Source organism: Oncorhynchus kisutch, linkage group LG24 (genome assembly GCF_002021735.2).
Source record: "Oncorhynchus kisutch isolate 150728-3 linkage group LG24, Okis_V2, whole genome shotgun sequence".
Classification (NCBI taxonomy): Eukaryota; Metazoa; Chordata; class Actinopteri; order Salmoniformes; family Salmonidae; genus Oncorhynchus; species Oncorhynchus kisutch.
Window position 1 is genome coordinate 32,311,900 of NC_034197.2, and position 21,365 is coordinate 32,333,264.

At 42.3% G+C, this 21,365-nt stretch overlaps 1 protein-coding gene across 7 annotated transcripts; it reads right to left on the reverse strand.

Moving 5' to 3' along the window:
* Positions 1-44: 44 nt before the first annotated feature.
* Positions 45-15,807, reverse strand: tp53inp2b (tumor protein p53 inducible nuclear protein 2b). 7 transcript variants are annotated; one of them, XM_031804418.1, is made up of 5 exons: positions 15,478-15,774; positions 13,695-13,762; positions 5,649-6,112; positions 4,456-4,612; positions 45-4,311 (listed from the first exon to the last, which is right to left on the reverse strand). In XM_031804418.1, the coding sequence occupies exons 3-5, from the start codon at positions 5,770-5,772 to the stop codon at positions 4,047-4,049; spliced, it is 546 nt and encodes a 181-aa protein (XP_031660278.1). In that variant the 5' UTR covers positions 5,773-6,112; positions 13,695-13,762; positions 15,478-15,774; the 3' UTR covers positions 45-4,046. The 7 variants fall into 7 exon arrangements, with proteins under 7 accessions (XP_031660278.1, XP_031660276.1, XP_020327841.1 ...); XM_031804416.1 differs by lacking the exon at positions 13,695-13,762 and adding an exon at positions 12,551-12,643 and having other exon boundaries at positions 45-4,314; positions 4,456-4,987; positions 15,478-15,773; XM_020472252.2 differs by lacking the exon at positions 13,695-13,762 and having other exon boundaries at positions 45-4,314; positions 15,478-15,807.
* Between the last annotated feature and the right edge of the window lie 5,558 nt (positions 15,808-21,365).

Genomic DNA, 21,365 nt, shown 5'->3' on the forward strand with positions numbered 1-21,365 from the left:
CACACCGACCAACCAGTCCTTCAGGTGTAAATGACGAGACGAGATTCAGGTTGTCAACCTGAGTGTTTATTGTTGTTGTTGTTGTTGTTGTTGTGTGGTACCTGCGTTTTTCTGAATGGATGTTGTATTAACCCATCCGTTGGTGGTTGCATAGGTCTTCACTGTCTATGGACTTGACTGTCTATGGACTTGACTGTCTATGGACTTGACTCTCTATGGACTTGACTGTCCACTCAGGGATGGAACAATTCAGTACATCACAAAAACCATGCAGAAATAGTGAAAGGCACGATCACCATAGATATCAGATACACCAATCATTTTTATATGTCTATAAATAGTTGTTTTGACGGGGGAGGGGTGTACTCATTGAGATGGTACGTGGGTGAACCCCAAAGTATCTTAAAGCTGCCATCATTTTAGGGCGCAAAGCAGAACAAAAATAATCCACACACAATCAACCCCCTTTCTTTTAAAACATTAACATACCAGGTGAACAACTGTTCTAATAACTAAACGGGGAAAAATACAAGCATATTTTTTTTTGTTGATACATTTCATTTCAGATTTTTTTTTCAATCTATCTGCTTACTCCATCCTCTGTCACATCCCCTCTTTCTTCCTCCCTCCCCCACAACTCTCACATCACACTAGACACACGTGCACCTGGTGGCCCCGCCCTCTCTCTGTGATTGGCGGGTTGCCACCCTAAACTCACACCTTTCATTAGTCCCACACTACATACTCAGAAAACAACAACTTGGAGATAACATGGACGTAAAGGTGAGAGGGTGATGGAAAGAAGGAAAAGAACAACAAGAAAAAGAGAAAAACAGTCTTGCAGTGAGGACCAACAAGGCCTTGTTAGAGGTGGTGAGTTACACACACACACACACACACACACACACACAGCTATGGTCTCTCATGTATAGGCCCCCTCCCCTCTCTCTTTGTAAAATGTCTTCATCATGTGAGTAAGAAGTGTGACCACAGAGATACTGTAGTATAAGTTTCAGAAAACCCTAGGGGTTAAGGAAGTATGGAGACCAGATGTGTGTGTATCTGTGTGTGTGAGTGAGTCGTTACTGCAATCCACACACTGCGTCATTCATAGGATCAAACAGAGTTACATACAGTCATCATTTAAAACAGCAACAGAAAATAAATATACATCATATTAATAATTATATCATATTAGTAGATAATTCAAATAAAATATAGTAATTTACAAGATAGTTGGCGATACGTTGAGTGGAACATGGTGGTTTGTGATTGAAGGGACAAATAAATGTTTCTAATTCAGAACATTCTAAACAATAAGAACAATTTCTCACCTCACTCTCACTGTATCTAGAGAACAATTCCACTTCTCCCACAAATACATCTTTATACTTTGAAATATGTGTTGTGTTATGATGATGCCCGCATGAAATGATCCTGTGTCGTTACAAGTTATTACACTTTTATCCCCCTAGAGGGCAGTGTCTAATTGGAACGTTAACACATCTAACCCAAAAGCTCCAATAGGTTACATCTCAATTGGTCACATCTCAGTGTAGATTAAGGAAAGGATAAGTGGATAGGATGCCACTTTAGATTATTGAGATGCATCCTTACTGTCCTATTCAGGAAAGAGGCAGGGACAGTCTTGTCCTCAGTCAAGATGGTAGCTACTTTAAGGACTCTAATCCTGAGTCGCTTTGACACCTAACGGCAAGGAGCATTACAACCTGTATTCTAATATGTACAAGAAAAATAATTGATCATTATTAGTCTTTTGAAGTATTTTTTTTAACACACATCCTCTCACAGACCTTTGATGGTTTGATACAAAACAAAAAGAAAAGTAAACATCCCAAAGGAGAATAAAAGACATCACACAGCTAAAACTGTGACTCACCAAAATATATGACAGTGCAAACTTACATCCATGTCTCAAATCATTTACAAACTTTAGTGTATAGTCATATACACTTCAGCACCATAGTTTACTATTGTAGTTGAATACATCTCAGTAAGCTAGATCTTAAGGTGGGGGACACTGTTACGGCTGGATGTGCTATTAGGAGGCCAGGGAGTGGGTGTAGAAGGTAAAGGGTCACTCATAACTAATTCTCTGTCCTTGAGCTAGTCTTTACTAGCAACAATGAGCAGAATCTGCCCGGTGGACATTGTGTGCGTGTGTGTGTTCACCCCGAGTCTCCTACCATGATTACCCTGTTGTCACTGAATGACGTGAAGTGAAAAGGGATTGGTCGATGTTATCTATTTCCCTGTTTGTCTTTTCATGGGTAAGGTTGTCACTTGATTAATATTTACTTAGGGGGGAGGTGTCTTAATGCAGAAGCATCACAGCACAACAACATCAGTTGGAGCCCAATGTGTGTGCTGAGCAAATGTATATAGATTTTTTCTCTTTTTTTTATACTATTCTCCTCAAAGTGTGAATCTTTCACAGTCATTCTGTCAAACTAGGCCAAGTTTTTAGGTTGTCAGCTATTTGGATGAAACGATGTGCTCTCATTATGGGGCTGCAGGGAACAGGCTTTTCCTGTCACAGACATCATTCAGAGAGCATTGGTTAGGCCTACCTTCTCCATAACTTTAATAACAGTAGCAGACAAACAAACAAACCAAAATAAAGAGTTGCCATCTATACCGCCTTGCACCTACTTTAGCCTGCCTTGTAACCTACAGGCAACCCTTGGCTAGTTTCCCTACATATATCATTATGGTACGTCCCAACAAAGTAATTTGCACAGGACATACACAGTTAACTATGCACAGTCATTGAACTAGTTATACTAGACTTCTTATGACCAGACAGCTCTGAATTACTTTCCTGATCGTGTTGTAGTTGTTGAACAAAAACGTTTAGGAAATTAGGGAATCAGCTTCCTGCTTTGCACGTCTGCCTGACTTGAGATAAGAGTGCCTGTTTGTTTCTGCATTGGCAAACTTGTCTTAGTCACAGATGGCAAGCCAAATATGTAAAAGTAGCCAGTTAGGCATTCTAAAAATTAACTATTGGTTGCCCAGAAGCTACACTACAAAGTCAACTACATCTACTCTGGTTCCTCTGTCATCCTATCTAAACTCTCCAATTCGTCGTTTTTGACTTATTTTTACTCTTTAGTCTGTTTTCGTCTTCCTCCCTTTCACCTTCCTCTACCTGCTTCCATCCCTCACATTGGGACAAGAGGACAAACACCTCTTCTGGTTTTTCTCCTCTCTCACTGTAATGTACACGGTATACTCTTCCTTTTTGCAAACAGATTTTTTTTATAAAAAAATGTTTGGTAACTCAAACACGACAAATAAAGGTCCAGATGAAGGTTTAAGATGATGTTTTTCCTGTGGGCAGCCTTTCCCTGTCTTCATTTATAACCAGCTATGTAGATACTCAACGGCTAAAATGAGTACATGTCCACAGGTGTACTATCTAATAAAGATTCCCTATAAAAGCTTGTTCCCGCAGAAAGAGAGTGAGCATCTTTCATTTCTCCTCCTTTGCCTGCCTGTCCCCCAACCTGATTAAAAGCATTAGGACAGCTGCAAAGGAGAGAGGGCCATGTATTCCACGACAGTAAATAGGTGGACTTCCACTAGGAAGAGACAGAGGAGATGAGTGTTTTAACTGAAATGGAGAGAGTAGATGGAACGTTTTATAGTTTTACACACATATTAGTTGCTAAGTAATATTTTTTTGCAAGTTTTTCAAAAATGTTTATATGTGACAGCTAACAACAATAGACTTAAGTTATTAGAGGGCTTGGTTGGGGTTTAGGGCCTAACATGGCACAGTAGCCTACGTAAATCAATTAGTGTGTGTGTGTGTGTGTGTGGGAGAGTGATTTAGTGAAAGAGAGAGTGTCTATGTGCTGTGTGTGCATGTGTAAATGATGCGTGTACGTTGTGTGCATATGTATTTACATATTTGTCTACATGAGTATATATGTGTGTGTGTCCATATAAATCTACCTGTATGTATGTAAGGGGTAGTATAACCACTAATGCCCTCAGAGTAAATGGCTCCCCCTGGGAGCTCAGTGGCAGATGTTACGCTGGCAGGGCTGGTGCAGGTAGGTGTTTCTAGCGTGGGCTGCGTGGCGGGGAACCTGCTCCCTAGTGCGGTTCTGGCGCTGGATGCGGTTGCGTCCAAGGTGGCGCCTCTCAGTGCGAGCCTTGCCCCTCTGAACCCTGGCCACCTGGGTCACCTTGGCCAGGGTACCGGCCTGGGCAGCGGCTCCTCGGGTCACCCTGGTGGGCATGGTATTATGGACGGCAGAGGTAGCGGCTGGTTCTGCCACCCTGCTAGAGGAGGGGAGGAATGGGAGGAAGTGGGGGTATAGAACATTAGTCAAGCAGGTATGTAGCTCTCTCATAGAACGGTGGCTATGTGCCAGATCTATTACATGGTGACAAAGGTATAATAAGGTGTTGGTCGGTCCTCACCTCATGCTGCCTGTCAGGCTGGTGATGCTCTCCTCCCCGACGATGGACAGGTTGCCGTTGGAGATCATGGACAGGTTGCTAGGGGAGACGTAGACGGACATGCTGGGGTGTTCTATAAGCAGATCCTCCATGGGGCTGGTCTCGGCCGTGGCTCCCTCTGCAGTGAAACAGGGGGGAGGGGTAACGAACCAGCTCTCGTCCATGCAGCCTCTCTCTGACCCACTACTGCCAGGGGACACAGATGGGGTGGAGAGCCTGGCCCGCCTTTTTAGGGATATGGGCGTAACGATGCCCGTGGCTAACGGGCTAGCAGAAGGGAGAGTGGAGAGGGGGTCTGATGGCGCCACTCGTGAACAAGCTTTGTGTGTTCTGCGGCGATTCTGATATTGGGGGGGAGGGGTTGGAGATGGGACGGGGCACTCAGTTCTGGTGGGTGTGTCTGGGTGATTTGATTGGTTGTTTTGTGCTTGCGCCTGTGCTATCGATGGCGCCTCTATCCCTCCCTCTAATAGCATCGCACAATCAGCTTCCCCTGAGAACAGAGTAAAGGTGGGACCATGGAGGAGTTGGCCAATTGAGGTAGGGTGTATGTTTAGGGTGGTGTAGGTTAGGGGGAAAGGTGAAGGCAAAGAGGAAGAAGCCATGCAGGTTGTGGGGTCATTAGAAGGGGAGCACATGCACACACACACACACGCACACACACACACACACACACACACACACCAGTGAGAAATGTCAGGATATTTAAATAAAATTGGAGAGGGGGGAGAAGAAAGGGTAAAGAAACACAAAACATAAAAATAGGAATAATATAATTAGTTACTTCGACCCTCTAACCGCTTGGTCATGTCAGTGACAGTATTGTTGTACTGACTGTTTTGTGATGTGTTTCATTGGGGCTTATATATTTAGTTTGAGATGTGGCCTCTAAACTATTCAGATTCCCTTTTATGGAGATTTTAAACAATATATTAGCCCCCACACCCCCATCACTATATGGCAACACTAGAGAGGACTGAAGTGCTGACTACAAATCACTAAAACCTTTGACCTTAGAAAACGAACAGCTGATATACATGCTCAACAGTACCGTCAATATCCTCACTTCTGTCCATTCTGGCATGGCCATATAGTGACTACCATCTCCCTCTCCACTTCCAACCCCTTCCAACTATCCCTAAGGGAGGACTCACCGGGCAGGTTGACCAGCATCCATCCTTCCTCATCAGCGTCGGTCACACAGGGGTTGGGCCCCTTGATCTCTGCGGCCACCTCCTCCACCTCTCCGAAGAACAGGCTGCTCAGAGCTTGGAACATGGCTAGGCCGGTTGGTCGGGTACACGTCAATGGGTAAAAAGTCAAGGGTCAGGGATCGCGGAAGTCAGGTTCTGTGTATAGTTGTAGTTCTCAAGGTATAGCTAGCTGCCTTTGTGTGTTTTTGCTACTTATTAAGTATTTTTGTTTCTCTTATTTAGTTAGTTATTTCGCTTTTCGCTTTGTCAAACAGTTGCCAGGTCAGGAAAGTGAGCACGGTTTTCTTGGCCTCTCTTTGCTTCAACCCTTTTCTTGTCTTGATCTCGTAGGTTGATTTTCTTAGAGGACTCGACAGGCTTCCTTAGTGCAAATGTAAGGTTTTACTTGGTATCGCTGCAAAGGCCTGTGGGGAGACAAAAGAAAGACAGGAGAGACTATTAATAACAGCAATAAAATATTTAGATTACAAATCCAAAGACAATGGGAACAAGTGGAGAGGAACATTAGAAAGCAGCGTTGCGAATCACAAATGAGTAAAAAGCGAGATGAAGGAGATATGGCCAAAAATTGTGGACTTGACTATTTCAGCAACAGCTGTTGCTGACAGGTGTATACAATTGAGCACACCGCCATGCAATCTCCATAGACAAACACTGGCAGTAGAATGGCCCCTACTGAAGAGCTCAGTGACTTTCAACGTGGCATCTTTCCAAGTCAGTGCGTCAAATTTATGCCCTGTTAGAGCTGCCCCGTCAATTGTAAGTGCTGTTATTGTGAAGTGGAAATGTCTAGGAGCAACAACAGTTCAGCCGGGAAGTGGTAGGCCACACAAGCTCACAGAACGGAACCGCTGAGTGCTGAAGCGCGTAAAAATCGTATTTTCTCGGGTGCAACACTCAATGCCGAGTTCCAAACTGCCTCTGGAAGCAACGTCAGCACAAGAACTGTTCGCCGGGAGCATCAGAAATGGGTTTCCATGGCCAAGCAGCATCACACACGCCTAAGATCACCATGCGCAATGCCAAGCATCGGCTGGAGTGGTGCAAAGCTTGCCTCCATTGGAGTCCGACGGACGAATCTGGACGCTATCTGGATGTCCGAATGCATAGTGCCAACTGTAAAGTTTGGTGGAGGAGGAATAATGGTCTGGGGCTGTTTTTCTTGGTACGGGCTAGGGCTCTTAGTTCCAGTGAAGGGAAATCTTAACACTACAGCATTCAATGACATTCTAGACGATTCTGTGCTTCCAATTTTGTGGCAACAATTTGGGGAGGGCCCCTTCCTGTTTCAGCATGACAATGGCCCCGTGTACAAAGCGAGGTCCACACAGAAATAGTTTGTCAAGATCGGTGTGGAAGAACTTGACTGGCCTGCACAGACTCCTGATCTCAACCCCAACGAACACCTTTTGAATGAATTGGAATGCCAACTGCGAGCAAGGCCTAATCGCCTAACATCAGTGCTCAACCTCACTAATATTCTTGTGGTTGAATGAAAGCATGTCCCTGCAGCAATGTTCCATCATCTAGTGGAAAGCCTTCCAGGAAGAGTGGAGGCAGTTGTAGCAGCAAAGGGGGGACCAACTCCATATTAATACCCATGATTTTGGAATGAGATGTTCGACGAGCAGGTTTCCACATACTTTTGGCCATGAAGTGTATGTGGCGAAATCACGTGAGCAGAACTGAACAAAAAGAGCCTTTCTGTTCCAGGGCTACTTTAATCATGTTGGTCAAGGAACCATTTTTGAGGAGAAGATTAGAAAGTGTGATAGGTTGGCTGCATCTCAACAGTCTCACGTGTTTTCCTCACCTCATCCTCATCTCCTTCCCTTCACCCGCACTAATCTGAAAGATATTGACCAGTAAACTGAAAGCAAATGCACAGTAGGCATCCACTTATAATGCTTTCACCTGTTCTGTGTCCTCAGATCAGTGCATATGAAGGGAAGGAGATGAGGAAGGCACTAGAGTATTGAGATGCAGTTATCTCTGTCTACTTCTGAGGTAGACAGAGGGAGAAGGTTTGTCTGGGTCATACTGGCTGACTGGAGACAGTAACCGTTTTACGGTTCTGTTTCAGCTGGTCAATTTGTCTTCAATCTACTAGCAAATTATGCAGTAACAACAGTACGCACATTGTGGTGCTTAATGTATTTCAAAGAATTCAACTAAAGTTGGAAAATGTGGAGCTATTGGGTAATTGTAATGTAATTCCGAAATGAATAACAAGTAAATAGCTTAATAAGCGCAACAAATCGTAAACAATCACAATAGTCTATTCTCAATAGGATCATAAAATGTATGCATGCTGTTAGAATCTGTCAGACACTCAGACACAAATGCAAACATATAAATTGCTTCTTTCAGATGAGTTCTTTGAATTGGGTTGTAATGAAGGAAATTTGATTAAGGGAAGGGAAGCTATTGCAGACTAAGGAGACGCAGCCAGGCTGTTCCTGAGGAACAATGGCGTTACACCCTCCCCCCTGTGCTACTGCTATAGTGAACAACAGAATGGGTTTAGGCCTGATGGACTACCGAGAGAAGACACGAGGGACCCGATTCCGATTAAGGAAAAGTACACACTTCTCAGTAGTTGGTTTTCAGACTTACCTTATTAAGGTACATATAACGGTGCTTCCACTGCGCGCGTTGAATGCATGTAATTCAGCGCGCCTATCGTTGTGATTCTGGGTGGCCAGATTACTAGCAAGAATGACAACAAACTGCCATGTGGAGAATCGCAAGTGGCTCGTTTCAGCTTGTTTAATCTTGTTATTGATTGCTAGCTAGCTAGCCAACAACTTCAACTATATATTTGAGAGACAACAAGTGGTCATTGTGCAAATGTATTTATGTTTTCAATAAACATTGGAGAAGAAATACAGTTTACATGTTGTCAACTATCTAAACCAACCTCATCTGTTTTGCCCGATTGTTGTGAGCGGGTGGTTTTTGTTGATAAACAACCAACCCATCTATCCATCTTCGTCTCCATTTCAGCACCAACTGGTATATTTAAAAATACTCTGATTTTGTAGATTATTTTGGCACATTTTAGGGTTAGGAAAGTATGCATGAATCATTAAAAAAGACAGGTTTGGAGAGCCTTTACGCACAAAAAATACAGGGGTTTGATTCACCCTGAAAATTGTCACATTCAAGTTCAAACCATGAAATGTTGGAATGTGGGAAAAAAGTGTACAATAGGTGTTGAAAAGAGTCTACAAATCTACCCCAATTCTCACTAATCATGAAACTGTATGACAACGATCCTGTCGTCGTGAACCGTGCGCAAGGCTCTAGGTTTAACCTGCTATGTGTGGTCTGAGTTACATAATGATTAGAATAGGCTACACGTCCCAAATTATTGAACGTTAGCCTAATATAATCCACTAATGCTCGCGACCCTCAGGAACAACTTGCACGGATGTGACAGAGGAATGAACGGTAAACGGAACGGAATGGTACAAAATGTAAGAAAACGAACAGTGCAAGTTGAACGTTATTGAACGTTAGCCTAATATAATCCACTAATGCTCGCGACCCTCAGGAACAACTTGCACGGATGTGACAGAGGAATGAACGGTAAACGGAACGGAATGTTACAAAATGTAAGAAAACGAACAGTGCAAGTTGAACGTTATTGAACGTTAGCCTAATATAATCCACTAATGCTCGCGACCCTCAGGAACAACTTGCACGGATGTGACAGAGGAATGAACGGTAAACGGAACGGAATGGTACAAAATGTAAGAAAACAGTTATAAATGTATGTGGGTATTACTGATGGTGGCTCCAATAGTGGCTAATATTTTACATGATACAAATGGTAAAATAAAGCTAAGAAAAGCCCGGCCATAGGCTATAATTAAAACATTCTAAAGTGCATACATACAGTTGAAGTCGGAAGTTTACATGCACCTTAGCCAAATACATTTAAACTCAGTTTTTCACAATTCCTGTCATTTAATCCCAATACAAATGATCTCTCTTAGGTCAGTTAGGATCACCACTTTATTTTAAGAATGTGAAATATCAGAATAATAGTAGAGATAATTATTTATTTCAGCTTTTATTTCTTTCATCACATTCCCAGTGGGTCAGAAGTGTACACACTCAATTAATATTTGGTAGCATTGCCTTTAAATTGTTTAACTTGGGTCAAACGTTTCAAGTAGCCTTCCACAAGCTTCCCACAATCAGTTGGGTGAATTTTGGCCCATTCCTCCTGACAGAGGTGGTGTAACTGAGTCAGGTTTGTAGGCCTCCTTGCTCGCACACGCTTTTTCAGTTCTGCCCACAAATCTTCTATAGGATTGAGGTCAGAGCTTTGTGTTGGCCACTCCAATTCCTTGACTTTGTTGTCCTTAAGTCATTTTGTAACAACTTTGGAAGTATGCTTGGGGTCATTGTTCATTTGGAAGACCCATTTGCAACCAAGCTTTAACTGATGTCTTGAGATGTTTCTTCAATATATCCACATCATTTTCCTTTCCTCATGACGCCCTCTATTTTGAGAAGTGCACCAGTCCCTCCTGCAGCAAAGCACCCCCACAACATGATGCTGCCACCCCCATGCTTCACGGTTGGGAGGGTGTTTTTCGGCTCGCAAGCCTACCCCTTTTTCCTCCAAACATAACGATGGTCATTATGGCCAAACAGTTCTATTTTCCTTTCATCAGACCAGAGGACATTTCTCAAAAAAATACGATCTTTGTCCCCATGTGCAGTTCCAAACCGTAGTTTGGATTTTTTATGGCAGTTTTGGAGCAGTGGCTTCTTCCTTGCAGAGCGGACTTTCAGGTTATGTCAATATAGGACTTGTTTTACTGTGGATATATATACTTCTGTACCTGTTTCCTCCAGTCTGCACAAGGTCCTTTGCTGTTGTTCTGGGATTGATTTGCACTTTTCGCACCAAAGTACGTTCATCTCTAGGGGACAGAACGCATCTCCTTCCTGAGCGTTATGGCGGATATGTGGTCCCATGGTGTTTATACTTGCTTACTATTGTTTGTACAGATGAACGTGGTACCTTCAGGCGTTTGGAAAATTCTCCCAAGGATGAACCAGATTTGTGGAGGTCTACAACTTTTTTCTGAGATCTTGGCTAATTTCTTTTGATTTTCCCATGATGTCAAGCAAAGAGGCACTGAGTTTGAAGGTAGGCCTTGAAATACATCCACAGGTACACCTCCAATTGACTCAAATTATGTCAATAAGCCTATCAGAAGCTTCTAAAGCCATGACATAATTTTCTGGAATTTCCCAAGCTGTTTAAAGGCACAGTCAGCTTTGTGTATGTAAACTTCTGAGCCACTGGTAATGTGATACAATGAATTATAAGTGAAATAATCTGTCTCTAAACAATTGTTGGAAAAATTACTTGTGTCATGCACAAAGTAGATGTCCTAACCAACTTGCCAAAACTATAATTTGTTAACAAGAAATTTGTGGAGTGGTTGAAAAATTAGTTTTAATGACTCCAACCTAAGTGTATGTAAACCTCCAACTTCAACTGTAAATTCGTTAGGTTCAGCCCTACAGAAGCCTAGATTCATCCCTACAGAAGCCTAGGTTCAGCCCTAAAGAAGCCTAGGTTCAGCCCTACAGAAGCCTAGGTTCAGCCCTACAGAAGCCTATAGCTTGGGTGTCCAACTTTCATCCATGCAAATTATGAGGGCACACAATTAAAATTCAGAACGATGGCTCAGCTATTTATCAAATCACACAAAAAGGTCACATGTGTCGAATACAACAGGTGTAGACCTTCCTCTGACACCGCCTAGTATAAAGGTCCTGGATGGCAGGAAGCTTGGCCCCAGTGATGTACTGGGCCGTACGCACTACCCTCTGTTGCGCCTCACGGTCGGATGCCGAGCAGTTGTCATACCAGGCAATGATGCAACCAGGATGCTCTCAATGGATCAGCTGTAAAACTTTTTGAGGATCTGGGGACCCAGATGGGAAAGAGGCAGCAAGACATGTCATGTTGACAAGCTTTTCAGTTAGCTTCCATATCACTGGTTTCACATTCGTCTCCAGGGATCATAAGTAAAAATCACTTAAAACAATTGATGTGTGTATTTACAATCCCCTTCTCCAAACGGATTATGCATTTACATAGCTCTTATCCATTCAGAAATTACAGTGCATGGAGAATGCTGTTATTTCTATATGAAAAAAGAAAGTACACGTTTTTTCCACCTGGAACCGGCAGGTTCGCTAGACCCATACTTAAGTTCAAGGTCAGAATATGCATAGAGAGAAAAGTTCAATTTACGCACGCTTAACTCGAGTCTAGGGGGAAGGAGTAACACAAAGACAGTAAAAAAATAACAAATAGAGTATAATATAATATACAAAAAGTTTAGACACTTCATAGGTCATCTGGGGATCGAACCTACATCCCTGATATTGCAAGCCTCATACTCTAACCAACTGAGCCACTGGAGCGTGAACTTTTCTGTCCCTGTATTTAACCATGGAGGGAGATATTGGATATCAGAGAGACATATCATTCCTGCAGAGGCTACTGGACGGTGTGACGGAACACTGATCTCTCTGATCTGACAGGGTGTACTTTCTAAAATTAGATAATATGGGGGGGGGGGGGGGGGGGGGGGGGGGTTATAAAGAGGAAGGAGGAAGAGAGACAAATGAAAAGTGAGAGAGATTAATGTAAGGGGAGAAGAGGAAAGGAGAGAGATAGCAATTAGGCTACAGGTATGGATAAAAACAGAGGAGGTCGAGAGAGGGAGAAAGGTGTACAATGAGGTGAGGGAGATAAATGAAAGGAAAGAAGCGCGATGAAGAAGGATAGGGACATATGTTACGCATGGGTGGAAAGCGACACTTCCTGCTTATTTGGACGGTTGCCATGGTGACACTGACACCAGGAGCCGACAGGAGGACACAGGAGTCTCACGCTAAGAAGAGAAACACACACACAGAAATGATCACATTTACTAGACATTTTGTCAGAAACGATCCTGTCAGGAAAGCAGCCAAGAAGAAAGTAATGCTGCCTTTCTCAAAACAGGGATGTAAACAGACGTCAATTTAAAGTCTATGGTTCAATGTCATTTTAATAAAATGACGTGGAAACAACGTTGATTCAACCAGTGTGATGTGCTTGTAGAGAGGATAAAACAAAGCCTTATTCTATTTCAATAAAAACCTACTGCTAAGAAAGTTCATTCTGACTTCTAGCTTCTGTCTTATCATTGCATTATACAGTTTTGTAATGGTTTATCTGTGGCTGCATATGTTTATAAGGGAAATATAAAACGTCATAAGAAGGCTCGTAAAATAAAGCGATAGGCTACCAATGAAATGAATGTTGATGGTTTAGGTGGAGATATGAGAGATGTTGCAGAGGACATAGAGGAGTCTGTTGATCAGCTCCCTTCTTGACTGTTTTTCATGCATTCCTTAAGGCTTACTGAAGTCACAGGATGATGCGAGATAAAACATTTATTAAAAAAATGTATTTACGTGAGTTTACCCACTTTGAATCTTTCTAAGAATATTAAACTGTCCCAGGGCCACTTTTTTTAGGAGTTCCCAAGTCATTAACACACACAAACACACTTCCTTTGAAGGCACTGTGTGAAGCACTATTCAGTCTCCTTGATAAGCAAATGCTATCAGTCAGCTGTGATGCTAATTCAGTATTATCTGCCTGGTGTATAAATATACCATTCTGTCTACTGGGACAGACAGACGACACCAGGGATAAGAACAGCACTGGAACATATTGGAAACATCATTAAACAGCCAGCAGTGGTCTCTCATGCCTCAGGTGGTCCATATAAGGACTGATGTTTGGGGAAAACAGGAAAAAAATACATTGGAAATGTATCCAAGGAAAATGTCGAGAGATTTCCCATATTTTTGCCCTATATAAACTAAGGGGGAAATATGATAGACCAACACAAGGCATTTATCTTCTGGATGACATCACAATGTTTACTGTACCTGTTGAATTATTACTTGTGGTTATAAAGATTCCATTGTGACAGCACTGGTGACTGGTTTAATTCATTCTAAAAGGAAACATAACCTTACAGTAAATGGTGTAGAATGGCGATTGAACCCACGTGCAAAAATGTGTTATTCAAAACTAATGGCATATGGTATGGTAATTACAGCCCTGCCAGGTACCTGTTGAATTAATCATTTATTCTACATAGCCAAAATGTTCAAATGTCTTTTTACTGTTGTTTTATTTCTTTACTTACCTACACACACACACACACACACACACACACACACACATAGAGCCTGTAAGTAAGCATTTCACTGTAAGGTCTGTTGTATTCGGCGCACGTGACAAATAAACTTTGATTTGATATAATAATACGTGTTAAAACAGTGTACAAATGCATATTACTTTTATGCTTTTGGTGTTTTTCACCCTGATCCACTGGTTATAAACTGGTAAGCTCATAGCAAATAGGTAAAGACCAGATATAGACAATTATATATTTAATTTTTTCTTCCTAATTCTACAAAACAAAAGCGCTCTGTTGCTCTGCTATTCCCAGATGCGCTCATAATTTCTCTGCTCATGGCAGTCAGAAGGCCGTTTAAACAGAGGGAGGAGCTGAGGGAGATGGGCGTGGCTTCGCGAAAACAACATAAATACCTCCTATGCGCTTTGCATGACGAAGGACTCCTACGTCACTGATGCTGCTGGTTCAGCCGACTTCAGTCGAGGAAAAGGAAAGAAGAACAGCGGCGAATAGAAAAGGAACAATTCTGGTGCCATCAAATAATTATTTATGTATTTCAACTGCAATTGTTCGGATGCAAAAGAAAGAATAAACCCCAAGCATTGTTAATAAATAAAGGAATGATTCAACATCCTTAACTGCGTTGTTTCGAGTTAAACAACCACATTGACAGATGCCGATGAGAGAGAAAAAGAAAGAAAAACATTTGTTTTATTCTTTTATGGGTCCGACAGCAAGCAGTGTACATTTGATTTAAAGCCAGATATAAATTAATTTGGATTACAAAAACCTTCCCAATGTCACCGACGACGAGAAAAATAGGGCCCAGAATAAGTCATTGTCGATAGCGGTCAGGTTAAACATGAATTATCCGTGTAAGCTCCGAGTCTGTGACACGGCTATGGATATAGCTGAAGGGTCATGGCAATGACAGATAGGCTCACCAGTATAGGACTGATGCGAAGGAATCAATTATAATATCGAGGTCGTTCAAAATCCATACATAGGCCTACATAAGCACTGAGGAAGAGAGAAAGGCACAGTTCAAAAATACCCCCCATCGTCTTCATTCGACACAACACCCCAGCGTTTGGTGAAAAACAAGGACAGGTTTTATGTAAACATAATTTTCATATTCTGAGAGATCATAAACCTGACGTCGAGGTTTCCGTAAAAGCATCAATTTATGGAAGCCATCAAAACGTCCATGACCTATAAACGGATGTCTAGGATGCATAACAGTCGATAATTAATTTCACGCAGAACTAATGTATTTTCCTCGGTGACAGCCACTACTACAATGGATTAATTCCGTCGTAATGTAGATTGTTTTGTTTCAGAATGATTCTGTTTATAACACAACCTAATTCGCATTTTCTTCATCTGCTGTTATGAGATAGGCTATGCATCATCAGAGATAGCTATACAGGCGTTAGTGGCAGAGGTAGCCTGATACCCTGCAAGCTTACACAGTTTGCCTTTCAGAAAGCACAAAAAACAACAGCAAAGTAGATTTAATAGCTTACCTGTATTAGCAATATATTTCAAATTGTAAACGTGATGATCTCACACAAAGTAGAAACGACAATAATTCTTAAAGCATAGCTTTAGGTTGCCTTTTAAGTGAGGTAGTTAAAACACCATAATACAAAATAAAAAAAGGCTTTCTTCGTAGAAGAAGGGGCTTCGTGTAAAACTTGAATTTACACTTGATGTTCAGAGTATAACATCTGCAGTTTTTTCCCTCTTGCTCGATTTTTTCCCCTGCAGATTTTCCCTCTGTTATTGCTTCCTCCAGCTGATCCTCGGATCAGAATGTAGAACGTACAAAACAGCTGATTGTGATATCACAATACTTCCAGTGACGCCCATTACCACGCCCTCAAGAACCGACGGCCAATCGGAATATTACACAAGATCCAAGCCGGGCCACTTGGTAACACAGTGGGGGTTGGGTATGGTTTTTGGGTAGTCCGACTCAAAGCTGTCAACATGCTCTGGTGGAGTAGAATAAAGTTGCCCTTAGAAGCCGATCTAAGGTCAGTGTTTTGTTTCCCCTCCAACTGTTTACGACTGGTGGCGCCCGTGGCAGGGAGGAGAAACTGGTCCTAGAACTATGAATGGCCTATAGAGTGACTGTGTGTAAGGATGGGTGAGACCAATAATGTGATGAAAGCTGTTTGACAGCATAACAGGAAATCCACTGTCATCATTACTAATTACTAAGAGATAGCAGGACAAATAAAATATCTCTCTGGTTATATAAAAAAAATCTGAGAAAATTGTTTTGACTCTTCTTCTGCCCCCTGAAGATACCAACATTTTTGCATTTAAAACATTGAATTGCAACTAAATTCTTGATCCATCTCTCATGTGTGAAAAATGATTTACAGTCGGCCTAAATGTCGACCAGCAAGCTTCAGTCCAGCGATGAAACAGTTAAAACAAAATATAATCTTAACCCTAAAATAAAGTTTTCAATCTGCCTTCCTATATTAATTGAATAACACATGAATAAGGAAAGTATGTTCACGAAATAAATGTTATATATGTGTAATGACACAACAGTAAAAACTTGATTGTCCAGTGGTAATATTCCATCACATCATTAAGAGTACTGTCACTTTAAATGTCATAGTCCCCCACTCTCCCCTCCCCCTCCCTATATTTTATTCATTCTTCCTTCAGTGGGAGTGGCTTTGAACGCCTCGACCCAAACTGGCCAATCAAATGGGTTCAGTCTGAATGCAGCATTTGAGCAGCCAATGGGCAGTAAATGTTTTTGAAAGCCTCAGCTAGTGACTCCAGACTCAGTGATCTGTGCCAGGGACAAGTAATCTCTGTCAGCGCCCACTGCACTCCCCTCCTCTACCCTTGCTCCCACTCCTGACAAGTTATGCAAGCTGGTGACCATGGCCCTTGACTGAGTGTTTGTTTTATGTGTGTGTGTTTGCCTATGTACAGTATATGTTGTACCAGGCTTTAATTATGTGAACACTATGAGTGTGTTGAGTTTATACATTTGTGCGTAGCCTACATGTACAGTGCCTTCGGAAATTATTCAGACCCCTTGACTTATCATTTTGTTACCCTACAACCTTATTCTAAATGTATTTTTTACCCTCTGCAATCTACACAAAATACTCCATAATGATAAAGCAAATCGTTTTACATTTTTTTTTGCAAATGTATTAAAAATTAAAAACAGATATATAGTATTCAGACCCTTCGCTATGAGACTCAAAATTGAGCTCAGGTGCATTCTGTTTCCATTGATCATCCTTGAGATGTTTCTACAACTTGATTGGAGTCCACCTGTAGTAAATTCAATTGATTGGACATGATTTGGAAAGGCACACACCTGTCTATATAAGGTCCCACAGTCGAAAGTGCATGTCAGAGCAAAAACCAAGCCATGAGGTCGAGGGAATCTCCGTAGAGCTCATCAGAGACAGGATTGTGTCGAGGCACAGATCTGGGGAAGGGTACCAAAACAATTCTGCAGCATTGAAGGTCTCCAAGAACACAAAGGCCTCCATCATACTTAAATGAAAGAAGTTTGGAACCACCAAGACTCTTCCTAGAGCTGGCAGCTTGGCCAAACTGAGCAATCGGGGGAGAAGGGCCTTGGTCAGAGAGGTGACAAAAAACCCGATGGTCACTCTGACAGAGCTCTAGAGTGCCTCTGTGGAGATGGGAGAACCTTTCAGAAGGACAACCATCTTTGCAGCTCTCCACCAATCAGGCCTTTATGGTAGAGTGGCCACTCCTCAGTAAAAGGCACATGACAGCTTGAAGTTTGCCAAAAGGCACCTAAAGAATCTCAGAACATGAGAAACAAGATTCTCTGGTCTGTTGAAACTAATAACTATTTGGCCAGAATGCCAATTGTCACGTCTGGAGGAAACCTGGCACCATCCCTACGGTGAAGCATGGTGGTGGCAGCAATATGCTGAGGGAGTGTTTTTCAGCAGCAGGGACTGGGAGACTAGTCAGGATCGAGGCAAAGATGAATGGAGCAAAGTACACAGAGATCCTTGATGAAAACCAAGCTCTAGAGGACTCTGGACCTCAGACTGGGGCGAAGGTTCCCCTTCCAACAGGACAATGACCCTAAGCACACAGCCAAGACAATGCAGGTGTGGCTTCAGGACAAGTCTTTGAATGTCCTAGAGTGGCCCAGCCAGAGCCCGGACTTGAACCCAATCAAACATCTCTGGAGAGACCTGAAAATAGCTGTGCAGCGACGCTTTCCATCCAACCTGACAGAGCTTGAGAGGATCTGCAGAGAAGAATGGGAGAAACTCCCTAAATACAGGTGCCAAGCTTGTAAAGCCATACCATCGGGGCTGTAACCACTGCCAAAGGTGCTTTTTATCAAAGCACCGAGTAAAGGGTCTGAATACTTATGTAAATGTGATCTTTCAGTTATTTTATTTTTTTCTCTCCAAAAAATTAAGTAAAAACCTGCTTTTGCTTTGTCATTATGGGGTGTGTAGATTGATGAGGGGGGAAAAAACACAACATTTTTAATACATTACAGCCTTATTCTAAAACGTAACAAAATGTGGAATAAGTCAAGGGGTCTGAATACTTTCCGAATGCACTGTAAATCAAATCAATCAGATATTATTTGTCCCATGCTTGGTAAACAACAGGTGTACACTAACATTGAGCCTGTTCGATTACAGGCTCAAAATGGCCAGAAACAAAGAACATTCTTCTAAAACTCATGTCTATTCTTGTTCTGAGAAATGAAGGCTATTCCATGTGAGAAATTGCCAAGAAACTGAAGATCTCGTACAACGCTGTGTACTACTCCCTTCACAGAACAGCGCAAACTGTCTCTAACCAGAATAGAAAGAGGAGTGTGAGGCCCCGGTGCACAACTGCGCAAGAGGACAAGTACATTAGAGTGTCTAGTTTGAGAAACAGACAACTGACTCCTCAACTGGCAGCTTCATTAAATAGTACCCGCAAAACACCAGTCTCACCGTCAACAGTGAAGAGGAGACTCCGGATTTTTGGCCTTCTAGGCAGACTTGCAAAGAAAAAGCCATATCTCAGACTGGCCAATAAAAAGAAAAGATTAAGATGGGCAAAAGAACACAGACACTGGACAGAGGAAATCTGCCTTGAAGGCCATCATCCCGGAGTCACCTCTTCACCGGTGACGTTGAGAATGGTGTTTTGCATACCGTATGTGACTTCAACAGGTGTTTAATGATGTGTGCACTTGTCTTGAATGTCCAGTACATTTGTGCTAATGTACAGACCTACGGCTATGTTTTGTGAAGAACTGAACTGTCTGTTTGTTTAAGCTATGTCTTGTGCTAGTTTTCCTGAATCTACACTTCAATGTGTGTATGCCCTGCGTGCTGTGTTTTGTTGCTTGTTGCAACATGGAGCGAAAGTTTGTTGTTATGTCAGAGAGGATGCCTTTCACAGATGACACCTAACACCATAACATTACCCTCCATATTGGAAGCAGGCCAAGGTTCCTGAGGGTCTGAAATCCTGTTCACACACACACTCAAACACACACACACACACACACACACACACACACGCACACACGCACACACACATTCCTCACACAAACATCCACACAACCCCAATGGGTTTGGGCTTGTCAGTGTTGAGATACACTGTCTTATTGGCTTGCTGTGAGGACCAGAGGTCATATTTACCTGACCAAGAAATTAATACATTGAAGTTTGGACCATCAGGAACCTTTCAGTAAGGTTTTTTGGTTGCTATAGCAAAGGCTTAACAGCAGGCCTACATGTTAGTGTTACTCAGTGCCCACAGGATTAGCCAGTATCTCTTACAGAATCTGAGACAAAGGTTTATTGTTAAGCATGGGTGTAATGGTCAGTAGTCAATCTGGGTTATGAGCAGATATTCACACATGAGACCAAGAGAGTGAGAAAGAGAGAGAAAGAGCGAGAGAGAGTGAGAGAGAGCGAGAAACTAAGCTGCACTTCCTAACCTCCTGCCAAATGTATGCCCATATTAGAGACACATATTTCCCTCAGATTACACAGACCCACAAAGAATTCGAAAACCAACCCAATTTTGATAAACTCCCATATCTACTGGTTGAAATACCACAGTGTGCCATCACAGCAGCAAGATTTGTGACCTGCTGCCACTAGAAAAGGGCAACCAGTGAAGAACAAACACCATTGTAAATACAACCTATGTTTATTCATTTTCCATTTTGTTTATGATCTATTTCACCTGTTTAGACAATGTAAACATATGTTTTCCATGCCAATAAAGCCCTTAAATTGAATTGAATTGAAATTGAGAAAGAGAGAGTGAGGGAGGGAGGGAGAGTGAGAGAGCGAGAGAGAGAGAGCAAAAGGGAGGTATTGAAATAGAGAGAGAGAGTGAGGGAGAGAGAAACACTGACTAGTGTACGTACTGACCAGTGTGCATACTGAGTAGTGTACATACTGACTAGTGTGCTTACTGGCTAGTGTACATACTGACTAGTGTGCTTACTGGCTAGTGTACATACTGACTAGTGTGCATACTGGCTAGTGTACATACTGACTAGTGTGCATACTGGCTAGTGTACATACTGACTAGTGTGCATACTGGCTAGTGTACATACTAACTAGTGTGCATACTGGCTAGTGTCAATACTGACTAGTGTGCTTACTGGCTAGTGTACATACTGACTAGTGTGCATACTGAGTAGTGTGCTTACTGGCTAGTGTACATACTGGCTAGTGTGCATACTGGCTAGTGTACATACTGACTAGTGTGCTTACTGGCTAGTGTACATACTGACTAGTGTGCATACTGAGTAGTGTGCTTACTGGCTAGTGTACATACTGACTAGTGTGCATACTGACTAGTGTGCATACTGAGTAGTGTGCTTACTGGCTAGTGTACATACTGACTAGTGTGCATACTGAGTAGTGTGCTTACTGGCTAGTGTACATACTGGCTAGTGTACATACTGACTAGTGTGCTTACTGGCTAGTGTACATACTGGCTAGTGTACATACTGACTAGTGTGCATACTGACTAGTGTACATACTGGCTAGTGTACATACTGACTAGTGTGCATACTGGCTAGTGTACATACTGGCTAGTGTACATACTGGCTAGTGTACATACTGGCTAGTGTACATACTGACTAGTGTGCATACTGGCTAGTGTACATACTGACTAGTGTGCATACTGACTAGTGTGCATGCTGGCTAGTGTACATACTGACTAGTGTGCATGCTGGCTAGTGTACATACTGACTAGTGTGCATACTGGCTAGTGTACATACTGACTAGTGTGCATACAGGCTAGTGTACATACTGACTAGTGTGCTTACTGGCTAGTGTACATACTGACTAGTGTGCTTACTGGCTAGTGTACATACTGGCTAGTGTACATACTGACTAGT

Bases quoted from the DNA above. Each gene is read 5' to 3' on its own strand.
- tp53inp2b (XM_031804419.1), bottom strand. From the start codon at position 5,132: ATGTGCTCCCCTTCTAATGACCCCACAACCTGCATGGCTTCTTCCTCT. The intron at 4,315-4,455 runs GTGAGGACCGAC...CCCCTCCTCTAG, and splicing joins AGCCTGACAGGCAGCATGAG to CAGGGTGGCAGAACCAGCCG.